General features: G+C 41.8%; 2 protein-coding genes across 2 annotated transcripts; both read right to left on the reverse strand.

Annotated features, from left to right (window-relative positions):
* Positions 1–2,850: 2,850 nt before the first annotated feature.
* On the reverse strand, positions 2,851–6,697 carry zgpat (zinc finger, CCCH-type with G patch domain). The gene is made up of 7 exons (XM_067240233.1): positions 6,630–6,697; positions 5,541–6,188; positions 5,121–5,254; positions 4,757–4,921; positions 4,317–4,442; positions 3,663–4,098; positions 2,851–3,354 (listed from the first exon to the last, which is right to left on the reverse strand). The coding sequence occupies exons 2-7, from the start codon at positions 6,140–6,142 to the stop codon at positions 3,216–3,218; spliced, it is 1,602 nt and encodes a 533-aa protein (XP_067096334.1). The 5' UTR covers positions 6,143–6,188; positions 6,630–6,697; the 3' UTR covers positions 2,851–3,215.
* Positions 6,698–11,397: 4,700 nt separating this feature from the next.
* LOC136946203 (tumor necrosis factor receptor superfamily member 6B-like) lies at positions 11,398–13,015 on the reverse strand. The gene is made up of 4 exons (XM_067240461.1): positions 12,928–13,015; positions 12,382–12,763; positions 12,120–12,299; positions 11,398–12,012 (listed from the first exon to the last, which is right to left on the reverse strand). The coding sequence occupies exons 1-4, from the start codon at positions 12,940–12,942 to the stop codon at positions 11,744–11,746; spliced, it is 846 nt and encodes a 281-aa protein (XP_067096562.1). The 5' UTR covers positions 12,943–13,015; the 3' UTR covers positions 11,398–11,743.
* Positions 13,016–13,173: the final 158 nt, after the last annotated feature.

The raw sequence follows: 13,173 nt of genomic DNA on the forward strand, positions 1-13,173 counted from the left end.
CTGAGTCTGTCTGTGTCCTTGCTGTGGCCTGTTTACTCTAGGTATGAAAAGGTTGCCGACTGAGAAATAGTGTGTAGTAGTAAGTGAAATGTATTTCATTGATTCAACTGGGCACATGCATTCTTTATGAGACCAAAAGGCCAGCAGTAAATACATTCCTCCTTAATCCTCTATTTTGACATTGAGATGTGTGGCCCGGATCATCACCGTCCGACAGCTGAGGAATGGCCCTACACACACAAATTGAAATAAGGTAAAAACATAGTTTTGTCAGGACATATTTTAAATGTAATACAGGTAATGCCGACAAATGTAATAATTTACCTTCTTTATAAAACATTTACTCAAGGGTTACTTTCCCCAAAGTATTATTTTGATACAGTAGTCTCTCAAATGTGATCTGCTAGGTGTAAAACATCAACAAGACAAGACTGTCCGATGAATCACACAGAAAATGTCTGTAGTTTGCCAGATCGTTGAGCACATCTGGCCTGATATGTACTGTAATATTAATGGATATTGATGTTTTAAAAAAGACACATTACCTAACTGTCTTTTTTTTGTCAGTCAGGTTACATTTGCATTTCATGCTATTAAATTGCAGATCATCACATCAAATCATGATTTTTTTTAATTTAAGGACTTTATTTACAACGTACCCTAAATTAATTCATAACATATGTTTTCTGAAAAATAAATATCTTTATGGTTCAAAGTTGCCAGAATGATTTCCGTGCAGATAAGACTGCACCGTCAGCTAGGTCTGTGAAATAGTGATACTCTGACCATGCTGTGTCATCCTCATTCACGCTGCTGTTGAATCTTAGTGAAAGTATGTAATGTTACACCTGAATACCCAGACAGATGACCTCAATCCTGACCTCAAGCACAGCTCTAGGATTTCTACTGCCTCAGCAATTGGCCAACCATTGATCTATGTGTAGAAAAACACGAGTAGAGAAAATAGCAATTAACTGTAGATGTAATATGGAAGCACAGCACTTTTAACAAGGTTAAAAACTCACAAGCCCAAGCGTTAATGCATTGATCTGACGCAGCAAAAGAAGGATTGAAAAACATAACTTTGTATTAATTACAGTGTGCCTTTATACTTTGTACATTCTGATAAACTTGTGCCGGTTCAAATATTGGAGTAAAAAAGGATATTAAGATTTTATGATTTGGTTCTTTTAGTTTCCATTAGCTCCACAATAGACATAAATTGGATGTCTAGATAGAATAAGCTGTCTTTGTGAAAGTGAAGTCTATTCAATTTCCAGATAAGACCCAGACACTGACTTCAGTCAAATAATGACAATGGTAAATACATGTGCAAATGCAATTATCAATTTCTCCAAGTATACTTTAATCAATCTTCTCTTTATTGCTTTGCATGCTTTGTAACATGTAATTGTGGTGACACACAACCATGGAACTAAATTAACTTATTAATTAGAAGTTAATGTCAGGTTATTAAATTAATCTTCATGGGGTGGGAAATTGACCTTTAAAGTGAATGAATTTAGTATTTCTTCAGTGCGGATTTGCAAATGCCTTCATAATCAATTGATTGAATCAATTGGCTTTAGGATTGGGTTAGTTTGGAAGATGAGGGAATTCAGGTGACTATACTCACGGAAATTCACAATTATGTATCAGAAAATCTTATTTTGGTTACAGATTTTCAAATACACCCATTAGTCTGTGATAAACAGATGCTGTTTGTCTTTTAGTTGGCCAGTCTTTACTCTATAGCATAATTTACCTTTAGGCAGAGAACAATCTCTTCACAATTTATGAAAACATAATGTTATACTGTATGCAAATGCAGTCACACAGTAGATAACACAAGTTTGCCATAATTGCTATGAATTTTTCAAATTAATTAGGCCTAGGCAATACCAAACATTTGAAATGCCATCCTACTGATGGTTATTAAAATTAGAAGCCATGTGCTCCTAAAGATTGGATCTGAATAATTCCAAAACAAAATCCATCCAATTATTTTCCCAAAACTAACAATGCTCATGAATGTGTCAGAAATAGCAGATTTACAAAATAACGAAACAGATGCTTTTGTAAGATAAAGATACCCTTGAACTTCATGTGCAGGGGCTCTGTGGAATGCCAATAGGTGTGTCGCTTGGCATTTATGTGGTTATTTGAAAGGTTAGTTTGAATCCCTATGTAAAACATCTGTCAAGATAGCCATCCAATCAATTTCACAATCACAGCTCCTTAATAACATAAGCCTGGCTGAGGTGAGGACCATTTAGACAGCCTAATAGGCCAGTCACACTTAATACATAGACAACACGTGTGCAGTCCAACAGTCAAGGGACACTCATTTCTCTCTCTGTCTCTCTCTCTCATACCTGGATGTTTCGATTTTTTGTGCTGACTCACTGAGGAATGACCTCAAGCAATCAAGGAACCAGGTTCTGGCGTTCTTGATCTGGGAGTTACAGGTTTGTGCTGAGAGATGTAGATGTGTTTACCATGACCCTGTTTGTTTCTCAATTTTATCTGGAACCACAACTTCAACCTTTTTGATAATGTGTTTGAGAGAGAAGTGAGATAAAACGTGTCTGGATCAGTAGATTAAATCAGACGATGTCTGCATTGTGAGGCAGAAATCATTCGCCCGCTTTCAGGAGAAAAGAAAGAAGAATGGATCCATGGCTTCAGTAAGACAAGTAGGAGGAAGGAGTCAGGGAGAAGGAAAATGCCTCACTTCAAAACTCTAGAACGGTTGAGTGGCCTATGAAAGCCAGTTGTAAATCAACCGCCTATCAACCAACACAAAAACATATAAGCGCCAGAAATTATAGCACAAATGGCTTCCTTTTTAAGTACATGAAGTTTATATTTACAATGTATGATCAGGTACAGTTTCATCCATTGGTTTTGGCAAACTAATTTTCCCCAAAAAAGGAATAATCCACTTGTGTTGAAACATTTTTAAACTGTAAAAGAATTGGTGTTAACGAGAAGAAACAAGGCCGACCAAACAGTCAAAATGACTTCCCATGATCAAAGTTGAAGAAATTCAGTTACACCAAAACATAAACAAAAGTCACAAATGCATGTAGCCATTAGCCACACAAAACTCATTCCTTACAAAACATGTAAATAGTCTTTTGTGTCCTTCGACTCAAGAAGGTCTCCTTGACAGTCCTGCCTATTTGTGCCTCCAACGATCGGCCAGTAAAAGTTTAAAACTCGGTCATTTTCTTGTGCGTGTCGGCCTTCCTGTTCTCCCTCTGAATGGAGATCTCCTGGGCCTTCTGCTGGGTCAGCAGGCTGCGCGCTGCACTCAGCCTCTCCTCTAGGTGGCTCACCATGGTTACATCCCTGAGGACAAGACCGGGGACACAGCAGAGAGGGAACCGTTAGTGAATCACTGTAACAGGCAGAGATTACACACTGTTACATGTAGAGATGACACACATTAGCATTCTGTGATAGTAGCATTCGGAGTTCCAAAACTCTCAAGGACATTCTTTAGTGGTTTCTAGAAATAATTTTGCAGCACTACATCCGAAGGAATGCATACATCTAGGCAGACTCTGCTCTATCTCATCTGCTACCTAAAGTGTAAGTGTTCCCAACAGCCAAGTCACCAAACCCAGCAGTGTCATGGTCGTTGAGCCCCTCCTCACCTCCCACTGCGCCTCCTGAGCGACTCAGTCAGCCTCTGGATCTCCCTCTCCGTCTGGGTCACTCTCTCCGCAGCCTGGAACACCTTCACGTTCAGGCTCCTCTTGGCGTTCTTACCCCCCCTGTACGCCTCCACCCCTGACCCCCGCTGTGACGGAGCGGGGGCGGGGCCCCCACCACCGCCCCCACCACCATCCGCCCCCCCGTCCCCCAGTTTGCGGTTGAGAAAGTCAAAGACGTTGCGGCGGCCCCCAGAGGGGCCCGCTCGGCCCTTCCTCTTCCTCCTCCTCTTTTTGTTGGCCACCTGTTCGCCATTGTTCGAGGTCTTGCTCTGGGTCCTGCGCCCAGTGAGCTCAGCACACTGGTCCAGGGACTTGCCTTTGGGGAGAACCACCGCTAGGACGGGCTCGACTCTGCCCTCAGAGGTCTTGCCCAAACCTGAGGGAACAGGGACAATTGGTCAGCGATCCGGTGTAGGATAGAATAGGGGTACAAAACAGCTTACAGTGTGTATTTTGCGTAACTTGTCAGTTCTTCTTTTAACTTTTTTAGCAAAACACTTTCTATTGCTGCAGATCCTTCAAGATTTGGATTGGCCCATCTCAGCAGTCTACATTTCACACACGTGAATCCATGTTTTGACAGTAAAAACGTACCTTTCCCGTATTCGTATCCCATTTTAAGCATGAGCTTGGAGCCGATGCCTCTTGTGTGTGCCTCCCAGCCCCCAAAGGAAGAACCGCTGGACTGGATCTTGTCATCCTCTTGGGAGTGGTCCAAAACTGTAGAATCGCAGTAAATATAAATACGTAAAGTCAATGTCTGTGCACTATATCTGGTGGAACAACACAAACACAATAGAGGGTGTATAACATCTTCCATAAGGAGTCAGATGGCTGAGCGGTGAGGGAGTCGGGCTAGTAATCTGAAGGTTGCCAGTTCGATTCCCAGCCGTGCCAAATGACGTTGTGTCCTTGGGCAAGGCACTTCACCCTACTTGCCTCAGGGGGAATGTCCCTGTACTTACTGTAAGTCGCTCTGGATAAGAGCGTCAGCTGACTAAATGTAAATGTATAAGGGACACAGAGGAACCAACCTCTGGCAAAGGCTGCCTCCCCATCTATCAGGTCTTCATCCTCAGACGAGTCGGAGGAGAGCGAGTCGTCGTCTCTCATTGGTGGGATGACCCCATCCGCCTCCAACACGGCGTCTTTCAGCAGCAGTGAGTTGAACTTCACCGTGAAGAAGCCGTTGTCGATATCTACACACGAGAAAGTTTTCAGTCCGCTTATGGTTAGGTAAACATGGTAATCTGGGATTGGCTTTACCTAATTAAATGTAACTATGTCAAGTCACATTGAATGTAGTGACTGATTATATTACAACTAGTGGTGGGTAGGTTCAAATGCAACTTAGGGAAGAGGGGGAATCCTGCCCACGACGGTGGCTCAGATGCCAACCTGTTATTCTAGCTGGGTACCAGATCCCATCTTCATGTCGAGCTAGGCAGGGCGAGCCCTCTTGGAGGTTACTGAGGTCGGCCTCCAGGAACGCTCTCAGCTCAGACACACGCACTACTTCACCATGGGAGAACCTGTAACATCACACAGACCAGAGGAGGAACCTAGAACATCACACAGACCACAGGGAGAACCTGTAACATCACACAGACCAGAGGGAGAACCTAGAACATCACACAGACCACAGGGAGAACCTCGAACATCACACAGACCACAGGGAGAACCTCGAACATCACACAGACCAGAGGAGGAACCTGTAACATCACACAGACCAGAAGGAGAACCAAGTGTGCATGTCCTGCTGTAGCATGACTCCAAGGCGTGGAGGGGGGGCGAGATGGGCCTAATGGATGAGCCTACCTGCAGTCATCCAGGAAGCGACACTTATCCTCCAGGAAGTAGGGACACGGTTTCATGGACTTCTGAGTGGGATGGACATACAGAACCCTGACCTGGGCCTCCTCCTCCTCATCTGGGCTCTCTGTGTTCACCACCATGGCGTTGTGGTACTCCAGCACGCCCCAGGAGGTGCGGTAGGGGGCTCGCACCTTGGTGCCACTGAGAGTGTCCTCCTCCTCCTCATCCTCTTCTCCGTTATCATCCTTCCGCTCATCGTCCCTCTCATCCCCTCTCTCCCGTGTGTCCGAGCTGCTTCCGGAGACCTCTCCGACTTCAGAGTAGAAGGCGGCGAACTCGTTGTCCAGGCCGCCGCCAGTCGCCGACGCGTCGTCCGCAGTCTGTGACAGAAACAAGTTTCCCTCCTCAAGAGATGCCAAGAGCCGGCTCTTTTTGACCGACACCAAGCTGGCCTCTGTCAGCTCAATGAGCTGAGTGAGATCCTCTTTCAGTTGGAGGAGGTCGGACTGCTGCGCGGGGTCCAGGCCGGCGGACAGAGCGACCTCCACCTGCTGTCGCTGAGCCTCGTAGGCAGAGATGGCCGCCTCCAAGGTTCCTTCGTCCATAATGGATGGCGGCTGCAGTGGTCACTGGTCAACATCTAGCAAGGGTCTGCGAGGGGCGAAGCAGGAAATGCATGACAATCTGTTTCCGATTGGTTAGCTTGAGTTGCAAGTTAAAGAGACAATATTCACTGGTTATTATGATGAACACACATCTGCGAAATATAACACTTCCTGATGATAAAGTAGAATCAATACGGAATATTTAGAATGTAGATAATGAGCGAGAAGTAGCTTCTAGCTACAACAAGAATAGACGCTATTAGGAAAACAGTCGAACCAACAGTCCTGCTGGCCCAGTAAGACTATTTAGCTAGCTACTATACACATTTTCTTTAGAGCAGACCCATTTAATTGAAATGAGTGAAAAGTGGGTCATTTGGTTGTGTGACTAGCTAGTAGTGCTAGCTAGCTAGGTTGCTACTTACCTTAATACGGTTATGTATCACCTTTATTGTTAGTAGCTAGCTAGTAAATAATATATACTTACGTCTATATGTCCTCCGAAACAATACATTATAAATACTGAAACGGAAAACTAAATAGTGTTAACGAGCCGGCTAGTTGCAAGCTAGCCAAGCTAGTTATATGGATGTCCCAGACTGCAAGGTTTCAGTGAACTGTGATCCGGAAGTTCAATTCAGACTTTCAGACAGGCATTTTATTTTATGGCCACTAGATGGAGCTAGACTTCTTCATGTATGATGGGCCTGTATTCCCATGACAAATTTGCCTGAAACACACTCGTCATCCAAAACGAGTTTCTGATTTTGGAATGAAACAAAGTAAGTGTACATGACAAATGTTGGCCTTATGACCTTCTGTAAAAAGTGTACACAAAGACGAAAAATTGCACACATCATGACTTGCTGAAACCACAACATGAGTATTCTGCAAAAACAGTGCGCATGTAACCATGGGAGGCAGGTATTTCCAGTGTGTCTTAGTCAGGCTGGTATCTCCAGTGTGTGTCTTTGTCAGGCTGGTATCATATTGTGGGTGATATTTCTTTTGTCCAAATGGGAAACGGGAGACAGAGTACACACAGAGCAGCAAAGAGTTTATTACTGGAAAACACAACAGGCCAGTTGGAGACATTCTGTAGTTCTCTCACACACACACACACACACACACACATATACACACCATCCTTACACACACACATCATCCTTACACACACACACACACACAATCCGCATGCGTATGGCCCCATCCAGCCTGATGATCTCTCCGCCAGGGCTGTCATCAGGTGTGTGAACTCAGCAGGATCTCCCAGCCAGAAATGAGCGCACCTTCTCAGGTAACCCTGCCAGGAGGGGCTGGAGAAGAGCCCTGGAGGTGAGGAGGTGGGGGTTAGACAAGTATACAGGCAGGGAGAGAGATGGAGGGATGGAGAGAGAGTGTGTGCTGAGTGTGTACTGACCAGGCGCTATGGTAACCACCCTGATGCCCATGGGGGCCAGGTGTCTGGAGATGGAGAGGGTCATTCCCACGATGCCTCCTTTAGAGGCTGAGTACGATGCCTAGCCCACCTGCACACACACACACACACACACACACATTAATTTACTTCATTCATGTGTGTATGTGTATATATGTATGTATATGTGTGTATCTGTGTATGTACCTGTGTCTGTGACGTTGTGTCCTTGGGCAAAGCACTTCACCCTACTTACCTCGGAGAAAATCTCTGAGGTCTTACTGTACGTTGCTCTGGATCTGCATTTTATTTTATGGCCACTAGATAGAGCTAGACTTCTTCATGTATGATGGGCCAGTATTCCTGTGGCAAATTTGTCTGAAACACACTTTTTGGAATGAAACTAAGTAAGTGTACATTACAAATGTTGGTCTTATGACCTTCTGTAAAAATTGCACACATCATGACTTGCTGAAACCACAACATGAGTATTCTGCAAAAATTGTGCGCATGTGAAGAGAAAATGCTTATACCTACTGTTTTTGATGACCTGAAGTGGGCACATTTTTCTCAAATTTTCTGAAAGTTAAATAACTTCTTTCATTATTACTTCATTTAAAGAAATCTAAAAACAAAGTTCGTTTTTTACAGTTTCAGACCCAATTTCAACTCCATTCGTGGAAAGGCCCAATCAGACTGACAATACAAACGTACACATTCTTGTCAGATTGTAGTATAGTAGTAGCATATGAGCTTATTAATACAAAAAAGTTGATGGCTAAAAGTTTAGAACAATCTCTATTCATATCCTTTGGTCATCATGATGTGTCAAGATGATCCACAAAAAAGGACCATAGCCTATCTAATATTTAATCTGTGTCACAGTGTACAATTTGGATGGACCGGACAAGGACCGTGTTGACCTAATTCGTTCTCGCTGTTTTGCAGTTGGATCAGTGCCCTCGAAAGTAAACATCAGCAGCATAAAAAACAATGTTTTTCAACTCATTGAGAAAAACTGGGTTTTCAAGTTGTGTTTTTTTTTTTTTTACAGTGAAAGCAAATATTGCTTGTCAGATGTTAGATAAAGAACAAGAGTGTATTTGTGTGATTTCGTATTTCGTTTCAAGGAAATATTTAGCACTTTTTGAAGCCTATAGTCACCAGACTGAGTCAGCCCAGTTTATCATATCCGTTTATTTATATAAATACACCAGTCAAATACTTTTGACAAACATCAAAGGTCAATCAAATTTGTCATACTTGTGTCATATGATCCGATTTTCTGCTGTCTCACAGAATTAGCAACTTTACCGGCCAATCTCTTAACCCTTGTGCTGCCTTCGGGTCACACGACCCAAAGGTTCACAACGAACCATCTTTGTGTTTTTGTATGCAGTAAAGTTGTCGCAATACGACGGTGGGTCACAATGACTGATGAGTCAGAATGATAACACAAATATTCACATGACAGTTATGAACCTTTGGGTCATGTGACCCGAAGGCAGCGTTGTGTTTACCCAATTTTACCCAATACAAAAACAAATTTAAATAATTTTATTTTAACCTTTGCAATGTGGGGGGTCTGAGACAGCCCAACGGTTAAAAGAAAATGCTTCACTTTGTTTTTGTATGCGGTAAAGTTGTCGCAAGGTGGGTCACAATGACTGATGGGTCAGAATGACCCGAAGATAACACAAGGGTTAATACTGTGCATCTCATTGTACACATGTCCATTTTACAATACAGAGCTTACTTGAATAAACATGAAACTAGAAGTGTAACTAAAATTCTTTCAGCAGTAACAAGGTTTTTCAATATACAATAGCACAATGTCAATTTATATTATGTTGCCTCTTAACATCATGGAAAAAATGACAGCCTGTGTTTGCTTTTGTTGTTTTATATCTTGTTATCGAAACGTGAATGGTGAAAACAGGTCACATATCTGTCAAGTTAATCCTCGAGTAGGTATCATTGGAACTCACCCATGTGTGGGTGCACCCAATCAGTGTCCTTTCAGTGGAGGACGTGCTAACCTGCAGTTTGTCATTGAATGGAAAAAAACCACAATACAATCATCTCTAAGAAGATTGACGATTTGTTATACCATGTTCTCCTCCCTACTCAAACACCATATACTACAGTAGACTCTATCCAAACAAACACCCACCTTGGCTACCTTGTGGCTGTTTACCTTGTGTGATGTTCCGGTTTGAACATTTTTTAACCCTTGTGCTGCCTTCGGGTCACATGACCCAAAGGTTCATAACGAACCACCGTTGTGTTTACCCAATTTTACCCAATACAAAAACAAATAAAAATAATTTTCTTTTAACCATTGCAATGTGGGGGGTCTGAGACAGCCTGACAGTTAAAAGAAAATGCTTCACTTTGTTTTTGTAGGAGGTAAATTTGTCGCAATACGACGGTGGGTCACAATGACTGATGGGTCAGAATGACCCGAAGATAACACAAGGGTTAAATGTATTTGATCAACCTGAGACACATTTTCTGTGACGGCCATGTAAAATAACTAATTTCCAATTGAGTGCACCCCCACCCCCCCCTTCCTCACACACATGGATAGGAATGTATTACACCTGTGGTGTGATATTCCAGTTCTTTCCTTATATTTATTGAAAGATGTTTACTGGAAGTGAACTTCCTGAGAATAATTGAAAATGAAAGTAAAAGAAATGTCTTAGGACCATGATGACCATCCTCCAGAAAATTTAAAAAAAGTGAAAGTTCTTGAAACTTGTATACAGTCCATCAAATCTAGTCACGAATGAGAAGAATTGCTTTCTCTTTTTAGATGAGTCTGTAATATTCCTTTTGCTTTTCTTTTAATGGTGAGATGAAGTTATTCATGAAATGAAGTTATTCTTTAAATGAATACAAAGTACATTTTAGTACGTGATGATTTGAGTGAGTAGGGATACCAACTGCATTTTTGTGTGTTCACGTGTTTTGCTATGACAAGTTTACTGTCAGTTTCAAAGTGGGAATCCCGAGGCCGTGAGTCATCATGTTATTACTCCCCTTTCAGCTGACGTGGACATGATTAAGGGCAAGGCACTTCACCCTACTTGCCTCGGGGGAATGTCCCTGTACTTAGCGTCTGCTAAATGACTAACTGTAAATGTATTTAATTTATGTTCTTATCTTAGGCATATTTGAACTTGCCAAGGAAAAACTGCTACAGCACACCTTTTACAACACTGTTATCAACATCTGCAGAATGTTAGTGAGACCATGCAGACTTGCACTATTACACAGTTCATGTTTATCTTTTACTTTGTAAAGATCCCATTACAGGACAATGCAGCTTTAATTCCTCAGGTCCTGTTGCCAATGTTTTCAGTAATGGAAAATAGCAAGAGATGGTTTTCCTTGGCAGGTTTGTTCATGTAAGTTATATAGCCTTTCCTGTGTAGACACTGAAACTTTATAATGAATGACAACTCTTTCCTGGAAAGGATATCTGACAAGCATGGCTGCATTTCACTCTAATGTTAGAATCATTATCTCAATTAAGAGCATATATGTGTGTGAACAACAGGAATCATAATGACAATGTTTTGTTCTATGTGGTGAGTCTAAAGACCCTAACACCTTTATTCTACTTTGATCTTTTTTTCAATTTTTATTATTAAACTTTGATTCTTTTTAATTTGTATTACCATATGCTTTGTAGCACTCGGATTGCTTTAAATATAGAGTGCAATACAAATACAATGTATTATTATTATTATTATTTCTACTTTGCAAAAAGGTTTTTCCACCTGTGTCAGATCTCACACAGGTCCTGTACAACACAAACTCACCATTGTGCACGTTGCTTAAAAGTATTTTATTATTTTCACAAAATCACAGATATATAGAACACGTTCAAACAGCAAATTATCTCTAAATAAATAATGAGAACGATACAAGACATGTAAGAAATGTAGATGGAGTAGAAAAGACATAGAAAACATGTTTGGAACAGATGGTTTGGGTGTCCAATGCTTGCTCATGCACACCTTGAGGAACCGTCAACCACTTGGTGAATATTTTTGATTCCCATTCTAGGGTGCATGATTAAGTCATTGTAATTTCAATATTATAAAAAAATAAGCTTAAAGACTCAAAAAGGTTTGACATTATTTTGGAGTGAAATATATAAGTTGGTAGACTATTTATGCAGTTTCAAAATAAAACCACATTTTGATGTTAGCCCCTAGACGATAAAGCGGCACACTTTCCAGAACATCTAGTATGACCTTGGCAAACCTCTGTGCCGTCTTCTGCTCTTCCTTGATTTTTTTGAGGAGCTGTGACCTGGAATTATCTTTATTTCTTTCTTTAGCTCTCCTCCTAAGCTTGTGTTTAAGAACATTATCCTTTTTTGGAGAGAGAACCAGTTTTTTCATAAACTCCATCAGCTGGTCGGCACACACCTCCTGGTCTGAAAGAGCAAAAACATTACATTTAAATAGCTATAAACTAAATACTGCACTGTTGACATATAACTGTACAATGTGTCAGGAAGGGAAACTGTATTTTAAATCATACCTTCTGTTTTGGTGCCATTGTTGCATACTGAGCAGAACACGTCTTGTTTTTCATTGCCAGGTATAGTGGTATGACCCTCTTTGCACAACGAGAACTCTCGACAGCTGTCAGTGCTGGAATAATGCGACGAGAAGTGGTCATATTCGCACTGTTCACACTTCACGTCTTTATCCGCTGTTCCTGCAACAGTAAATGGCGGATGTCAGACCAAATATTTGAAGGATAGGCGTGTCTTCATTTGATTATTGCAGTCAAATCTTACCATGTGCAATCACTCCTTGTCCCGGGGGACACTTGGTATGCTGGTAACATGATTCATGCTTCATGTGGAATCCATCTTTGCACCCACATACTCTGTTGGTCACATTAGTGCACTGCACCTTTTCAAACTGATTCTCTGTGCAATACACATTGCAGTAGAGGCACTTTTCAATATAGTTCCAAATCTCTGTGTAGTGGGAGCTAGGGCACGGAGCGCACTCGGTTCTTCGGCCTTTGGCGCAATGTTTGACCAAATGTGTTCCTGGGGGACACATGTCACAGGCAAGGGATTCACCAGTTACGTCATCGGTTCGGGAGTACATCGGAGTGTTGGATTGTGCTAAACAGCACAAACATGCCAAGAGCGCCAAAACATACGTTTGCTGTAGTGAAAAGGGAAGACATATTTAGAACCAAACATTATGTTACACAGAAATAATTATTTTACTATACATTTTAAATGTTTTAAAAAAGCAATTAAAGTATCGCGTCTCGATCACGTATTTTGAAGAAATTCCCTAGGGATTAAATTCAACACCAGGCTTACCGTAGGCCTACACATTTTGTGTTCGGCTGACGAATGGCTGACGATTGATACTCAGATGGGATTCCGGCCATTATATACAGGCAACGGATCCTAAAGTCTTGTCAGCTGAGGGTGCAAGTCACGCATACACCCACGCGCTAACGAAAACATGGAAAGGTTTATGCGTCTCGTAGAAAATATTACTCCCCTAAACAAAACCAGTTATATACAAGTTTTGTATATTTTCTTCTAGAGACAAGCACCCCT

Source organism: Osmerus mordax, chromosome 7, assembly GCF_038355195.1.
Source record: "Osmerus mordax isolate fOsmMor3 chromosome 7, fOsmMor3.pri, whole genome shotgun sequence".
NCBI lineage: Eukaryota > Metazoa > Chordata > Actinopteri > Osmeriformes > Osmeridae > Osmerus > Osmerus mordax.

What these genes read in the sequence shown, in the direction of transcription:
- zgpat (XM_067240233.1), bottom strand. Translation starts at nt 6,142, where the DNA reads ATGGACGAAGGAACCTTGGAGGCGGCCATCTCTGCCTACGAGGCTCAG. An exon ending in GTACCCAGCTAGAATAACAG is followed by an intron (nt 4,922 to 5,120) that starts GTTGGCATCTGA and finishes TCTCGTGTGTAG; the next exon opens with ATATCGACAACGGCTTCTTC. An exon ending in GGAGGCAGCCTTTGCCAGAG is followed by an intron (nt 4,443 to 4,756) that starts GTTGGTTCCTCT and finishes GCGATTCTACAG; the next exon opens with TTTTGGACCACTCCCAAGAG.
- LOC136946203 (XM_067240461.1), bottom strand. An exon ending in ACAAGGAGTGATTGCACATG is followed by an intron (nt 12,300 to 12,381) that starts GTAAGATTTGAC and finishes TTACTGTTGCAG; the next exon opens with GAACAGCGGATAAAGACGTG. An exon ending in CAATGGCACCAAAACAGAAG is followed by an intron (nt 12,013 to 12,119) that starts GTATGATTTAAA and finishes TTGCTCTTTCAG; the next exon opens with ACCAGGAGGTGTGTGCCGAC.